The following is a 6,702-nucleotide window of genomic DNA, read 5'->3' on the forward strand; positions in this document are numbered from 1 at the left end:
CAATTTTATAACATGTCAATAGTGTCCCATGTAACAAAGTAAGCCATTCGTTAAGTTTAGATATTTGCAATGATTTCATCAATGGTTTTATTAGTGTATGGACTTCGAAGGTCTCATCTCTCATGTCGGATGCCAGTTTGAAAGGTAAAATGATGATTATCTTTACTTTTTTGTAGGGGTTGGATGTGATATTTTGCCAACAGTTTGTGATTATAATACGAAGAGGTCTAGGTTTTGATTTTTTATGATTATGCTCTTGTCTTCTATACTTTTCTTAGGTTTAGTTAGGGGTGTTATTGTATTTTTTTGTCTTCTATACTTTTCATAGGGTTAATTAGGTGTGTTATTGTCTTTTTTTCTTAAAAATTCATGATGTTCTACAAATCTTGTCCGCCTTTTTTTTTCTTCGTTATACAAAACAAGACAAGACATGACAAGACATCTTCCATAACATTTACAATGCCATTAGGATGATACAGGAACCAATGATGACACTATTTCAGTTTGGTTTTTGACAAAAACACACACAAGTAATTGACTAAAACATATGGAATATGATACAAAAACATACACACACAAGTAATTGACCAAAACATATGGAATATGATACAAAACAAAGTAGAAGCCATTCATAATTTTGTTTTTCAATGGAACCCTTAAAAACACATTGTTTAATTTAAAATTTATATACTTAATCAATTAAACTTGTACACAAAACGATGGCACTTTGGGTTTTCCGGTTCGGGTTTCTTTTCATTTTTTATATAAAAAAAGCCAAAACAAACCTACAAATATGGTTTTCTTAAAAGCCAAAAACAAGATAATTCGGTTCTTTTGCACACACCTAACCGGGATTGATTATAGTATTAGGGATTGTTTAATAAACACTATGGATGTAACTATTTAGAGGTCACCTATTGACCTCTAAATCTATCAAAATTCAAACATGTTTGATGTAGCCTCTGAATGGTTAAGGAGCCCTACCTTCTTTTAACCATTAAGAAGTTGAAATTATTAAGCACTAAATGATTCAATTTTATCAAATAGCCCCTTAGTAGATCAAAAATTGGAAACTTTTGTCCACGATCACACCCCAAAAAGGTTGAACAAGGTGAGCCAGAGGACTATATTGCTCGGATTTAATTCGAGTTTAATCAATACAATTCAATGTAACTAACAGGATACAGTCCTCTGATTCAATTTCAAAGCTCAATGGCTCAAGTGCTAAACTCAACAAATTTTTAGTGCACCAAGTAAAATTACATATTCACCCATCCAATTCCACGCCATTATAACATGATATGACAATAATCTGCATACGGAACTACCTCAATTACACTTCATTATGTCACATATACTAGTCAAATTACAATGGGTACACTTCATTATGCTATAAAAATACGAGTTTTTCTACTAGAAACAAATGCATTGAACATATGGAATCTATTTTGTTCCATACATGTTCTCAAAATCTTAATACGATCAAATCCAACTTCCAATAAAGTATATATAATGCATTGAATAAATACAGAAGCTATATATGCATCAAATAGATGTTCTACCTCAAACTTTCAGAAGTTGCATCTTGTTGGTGAAAGCAATGGCAATCCAATCAGGCATGGAGGCAGACCACTGGAGCTGGTTAATCTCCGCCCCAGCTGTATACATTGACATTGGATCAATCCCATTAGGTCCAGCCACCGTGGGCAACTCCCATATAAGAGCCTGTGAATCATCTCCGGCTGAGCAAATATGCTGCCAACTCGCCGGAGCCCAAGCAATTGCATTCACACTTCCTCTATGTCTCTCTAATTCAGCCACAGGCATGGTGGGAGATCGAATATCAAGAATCACAATCTTATTACTGTCCATTAAAATGGTGGCCATGTACCTTAAATCCTGCTTGTTCCAAGCTAATCGTAACAATGGTGTATCTGGTTGAGGGCTTTCGTATATTATCGTTGAGTGCTCCTTGTCACGTAAATCAAAAACCCTAACAGAGCCATCTGCGGAAACAGAAGCAAAGACACCGGCCTCTCCCCAAGCAATATCATGAACCTCCTTATCGTGAGCAATCAATTGTGTTTCTACAACGCCTTTTTCAACATCCCAGATAGTACAAGTTGTATCGATTGAGGAAGTGCCGATTCTCCTTGGTTCCACCTCGTTCCAGTCGAATGAGGTCAACGGCGCACAGAATTCGCTGCTTTTACTGTTGTTGAGAACGGAGATTTGTTCAACTGAGTTTTCACGGACTCCATAGAGGCGGAGGAAGTCACCGGAGGAGGCTAGGATATCACCGGATACCTTAGGGTTAGGGTGGAACATAAGTTTAGTAGGAGGATAAGGGTGGTCGAATGAGAGGTTAGGAATTGGCTTGATGGAAAGAGTTTCTTCATCGAATGTCACGATGTCGACTCGATTGGCGTATTCTTCGACGAAGCTGCCGAGGGCAATTCTACGGTGGGAGGCGGCGGCGGAAGAGATGGCCATGGAGTAGAGAGTGTAAGGGGATTCATATGTGACGAAGTTGTCGGATCTGAGTTGAGATTCTAGGGTTGAAGTATCCATTATGGATGAAAACTGGGAGCAAAGATAAATTCAGCCAAGGAAGACGGTGGTGGTAGAATTGGGATTTTCCGGCGCCATGTGAAATTGTGGAAATAGAAGGATATAGAAACAAAAATAACTTGGGAAGTTGCTTTTTCAACAACAACCATGTTGACCAGGAGACAAGACCGGCGTTGATTAAAATAAAGTGTTGTTTCTGAAGCAAAACGTCAGCAGTCTGCGGATCATATTTGTAGACCTCTGCAGTAGAAGAGGTGGACCAAACGTCTGCAGTCTGAAAAAAGAAGACTGTTTTTTTAACATCCGCGGACTACTAAAATAAACTGAAATCTGAATAAACTGATTTTTTTAAACTTCAAATTAAATTTTTAATATTTTTATGACTTTGTTATAAATAATTAACGAATCTAGATCAACTTTTATGTATTATTGTATAAAAAATAAAAATAAAAATGGTATTAATTAACGTATATATTTGATAAAAATCAACAACCTTGGTTGTAAAGTTATAACTAAACATTATAATTAGTGATAAAAAAATTTGATACATAAATGAATGGAAATAAACTTCAATTTTTTCAATTAAATCTATTAAAAATGTACCATAAACATTTTCTCGAGAAATTGATGATACTGTATTAAATAATGTTTTACAAAATTTGGCAAAAAAATATAAGAATATATTATGATTTTTTTTTTCATATTTATATAAACAACTTCAACGACCATTATTATAATAAATATTTATTTATAAATTTGTCAAAAATATAATGTTTGTATCGTCGAACGTTTTTTTTTAAAGTTTTGTAATTTTTTTTTCAAATTGTTTATCGTTAATAAAGTTGGAAAAAATATAAATTAAAAAAAACTTAAAAAAATAAAGATATATATGTTTTTTTAGGCTAGAAGATGTCTGAAGATGTTAGAAGACTCTGGTCCACATCTGCGCCAAGAAAAGAGCGCGTAGACATTTTTAGGTCTGCAGTCTTCAAAAAAACAAACAGTCTGTGAAGGCTAATGTCTGCGCGTGGTCTGCGCGGCGCAGACAGAAGAGGTCACGCAGATCTGCAGACAAAAAACAAACACTACCATAAAGTTTTTGTCATAGAGACCCATCTAAATTTTAATTTAGGTTTTAAAAGACCAATATTGTTTTTTTGGTCTTTATGGACCCTCAAACTCGAAAATTACCTGTCTCTTATACCCTTATTGATTTCGTAATTTATTTAGCCGGTTAAAAAGTTGATGTAGCCGTTGACTTAGGTGGTCAATTAGTAATTGTGCCAAATGTGTAATTCCAGAGTGGAAAAAACTTGTAAATAATCTTAATTCATTTTCCATAGTCGTTTTATAAGAAGAGGAATGGAGATTTGAACTAGGGTTTTTAACCATCGTATCCACTACTGAGATTACACTGCTACTGTCGAAGGTATTCTACTCTTTGAAGATTGTTTCACTGTTGCATGGCTGAGAACGATAACGAAGCTGTATATCTGAGAGTTCATCTACACTACAATGGTGTATTTGTTCGACATCCTTCTGGGTATGTTGGTGGGAATAAGTTCCTCTTCACTGATGTTGATTGGGCAGGTATGGATGTAAGGGACTTTTTTGATTTTATTAATAGAGCTATCGGGGAAGAGTTTCAAAACGTCTACTACTGCTTACCTAACATCCCTTTATCTAGAGGGATTCGTTCCATTGTAGATGATTTGGATTTTGCCCAATTTATAGATAGCGGGTATGAATACGGGGAAATTTCAGTTTATGTTGATCATAATGGGAATGGGTTGGAGGAATGATGGGATGATGACATGAATCTGGTTGTTAGTGAAGATAATGAAAGTGGCCTTGAAGATGATGGTGTACCTAGAAAAGAAGAAAACACTGCCCCTGATGAAACCCATCCCAATGTAGGTCTTGAAGATGAAGTAATTGACATTGACAAAGTACCTTTGAACAAGACGAATGGGGATGAGTTTCTTAGTAAGTTATGTCCTCTAGAAGGCGATACTGGTGACAATGAAGTTGAATAAGAAGATGTTGAGATCCATTCCATTTTCAACCCTGATATGCAATGGAAGAGGCAAGTACCTGTTCTTGGGATGAAATTTGAAAGTCCAAAGCAGCTGAAAAATATGTTATGTAACTATGATGTGGCAAATGAATACCAACTATGCTTCAAGAAGAATGATAGTAAAAGGTTGTTGGTGGTGTGTTGCAAAGGAGCTTGCCCATTCATGTTATGGGCTACATGGATGAGGCAGGAGGTGTCATTTCAAATCAAGTCATTGAAGATTGAGCATAATTGTGCTAGAAACTACAAACTAGGATCAATTGTCACATACTCTTGGATAGGAGAGCATTATACAAAGGAAATTTTGCATAGACAAAAGTTAACAATTAGACAATTGAGATTGGAGGTCATCAGGAAGTTTGGAATACATGTTAGTTTAAGTCAATGCAGAAGAGCAAAGGCACATGCCATGAATCTTATCGAGGGGACTATTATTGAGCATTATGCAAAATTGTGGTTTTATGGGGAGGAAATTAGAAGAAACAATCCAGGTTCAACAGTCAAAATGGATGTCCAATGCATGCCTGATGGTTTGACTTACTTCAGTAAGTTCTATGTATGTTTTGCTAATGTGAAATCTGGTTGGTTAGAAGGTTGTAGAAAGGTGTTAGGTGTAGATGGATGTTTCCTTAAGGGTGTATGCAATGGGGAATTATTGTGTGCTGTGGGTAGAGATGCTAACAACCACATATTTCCAGTTGCATGGGCAATAGTGTGTGTTGAGAATAAGGAAAATTGGATGTGGTTTCTGGAGTTGCTCAGAGATGATCTTGAACTAGGTATGGGCACTGGGTTTACCTTAATGTCTGACCAACACAAGGGTCTTATGGAGACAGTTAAGGATGTGCTTCCTTGTGTTGAGCATCGACAATGTGCAAGGCACATTGTTGCAAATTTTAAGAAGAGGTTTGCAGGGGCTATTTTTGAGAACCTTTTTTGGAAGGCTTGCAATGCAACAACACCACAATCTTTCAGTGAATTCATGCAAAAAATTGAAAGGTTAAGTCCGGAAGCCCATAAGTACTTGATGGAGAAGGAACCAAAGACGTGGTCAAGAGCATTTTATGAGGTAGGAGGGCATGTGCTGCAGTGGAGAATGGTATTTTTGAGAGCTTTAATACAGTAATTGTTGAGGCCAGAAGGAAACCAATAATCACTATGTTGGAGGAGTTGAGGTTATATATCATGGAGAGGATGTTTAACTTAAAACACAAGAAATGGACAAAGGATGTAAGTCCTGCAATAAGGCAGTTACTAAATGGTTTAAAGATTGAAGCTAGGTACTGGCAAGTGCTCCCAAGTGGACTAAACAAGTTTGAGACAAGAAATGAAGGTCAAGCTTATGATGTGGATCTTGACAACAAGACATGTTCTTATAGGTTATGGCAACTAAATGGATATGGGTGTGCCCATTCAGTTGCTACAATCTTATTTCTGAATAGGGATGTGGACACCTATGTGGATCCTATTTTTTGCAGAGCAAACTACAATAAAACATACTTGAATAATATCTTGCCTATGAATGGTAGTAAAATGTGGCCAGAGACATCATTCACCCCACCCTTACCTCCCCAAAGAAGAAGGATGCCTGGAAGACCTGCAACAAAAAGGAAGAGAGATGTGACAGAGAAAATGGGGAAGCATAAGGTATCAAAGAAGGGTAAACCCATTGTGTGCAGTGCTTGTCATATGCCTGGCCACAACAAGGTTACTTGCCCCACAACAAATAAGCCAGTTAAGCTCAGGGTGAAAAAACCAAAGATAACCAAGACTACACAGGTATATTGAAATGATGTTGTCATTTTAGCAAAGCAAATTTGTAAATCTTAAATATTGACATGTTACCTTGTACAGGAATCTGTAGTTGAAGGGTTGGTGAATGGTGGTGCAGTAGGTGTGCAAGGATCAGTTAACAGTGTTGTAGGTGGTGTACATGGAGGTGAAGGTGGTGTGCATGGTGGTGAAGGTGGTGGAGTGCATGGTGTTCGAAAGAAAAAGGTACTTTGAAACTGTACAAGTATACCCCTAATAATGTTTTTAGTATTATTAATGGA

At 36.6% G+C, this 6,702-nt stretch overlaps 2 protein-coding genes across 2 annotated transcripts; one reads left to right on the top strand and one right to left on the bottom strand.

The window, feature by feature from the left end:
- Positions 1-1,266: 1,266 nt before the first annotated feature.
- On the bottom strand, positions 1,267-2,705 carry TTG1 (Transducin/WD40 repeat-like superfamily protein). Its single transcript, XM_079087198.1, has one exon. The coding sequence runs from the start codon at positions 2,569-2,571 to the stop codon at positions 1,564-1,566; it is 1,008 nt and encodes a 335-aa protein (XP_078943324.1). The 5' UTR covers positions 2,572-2,705; the 3' UTR covers positions 1,267-1,563.
- A 1,938-nt stretch (positions 2,706-4,643) lies between these two features.
- On the top strand, positions 4,644-5,774 carry LOC145131118 (uncharacterized). The gene has a single exon (XM_079065851.1). The coding sequence runs from the start codon at positions 4,644-4,646 to the stop codon at positions 5,772-5,774; it is 1,131 nt and encodes a 376-aa protein (XP_078921977.1).
- Positions 5,775-6,702: the final 928 nt, after the last annotated feature.

Source organism: Lactuca virosa, chromosome 1 (genome assembly GCF_052849685.1).
Source record: "Lactuca virosa cultivar CGN04683 chromosome 1, Lactuca_virosa_CGN04683_v6, whole genome shotgun sequence".
Lineage (NCBI taxonomy): Eukaryota > Viridiplantae > Streptophyta > Magnoliopsida > Asterales > Asteraceae > Lactuca > Lactuca virosa.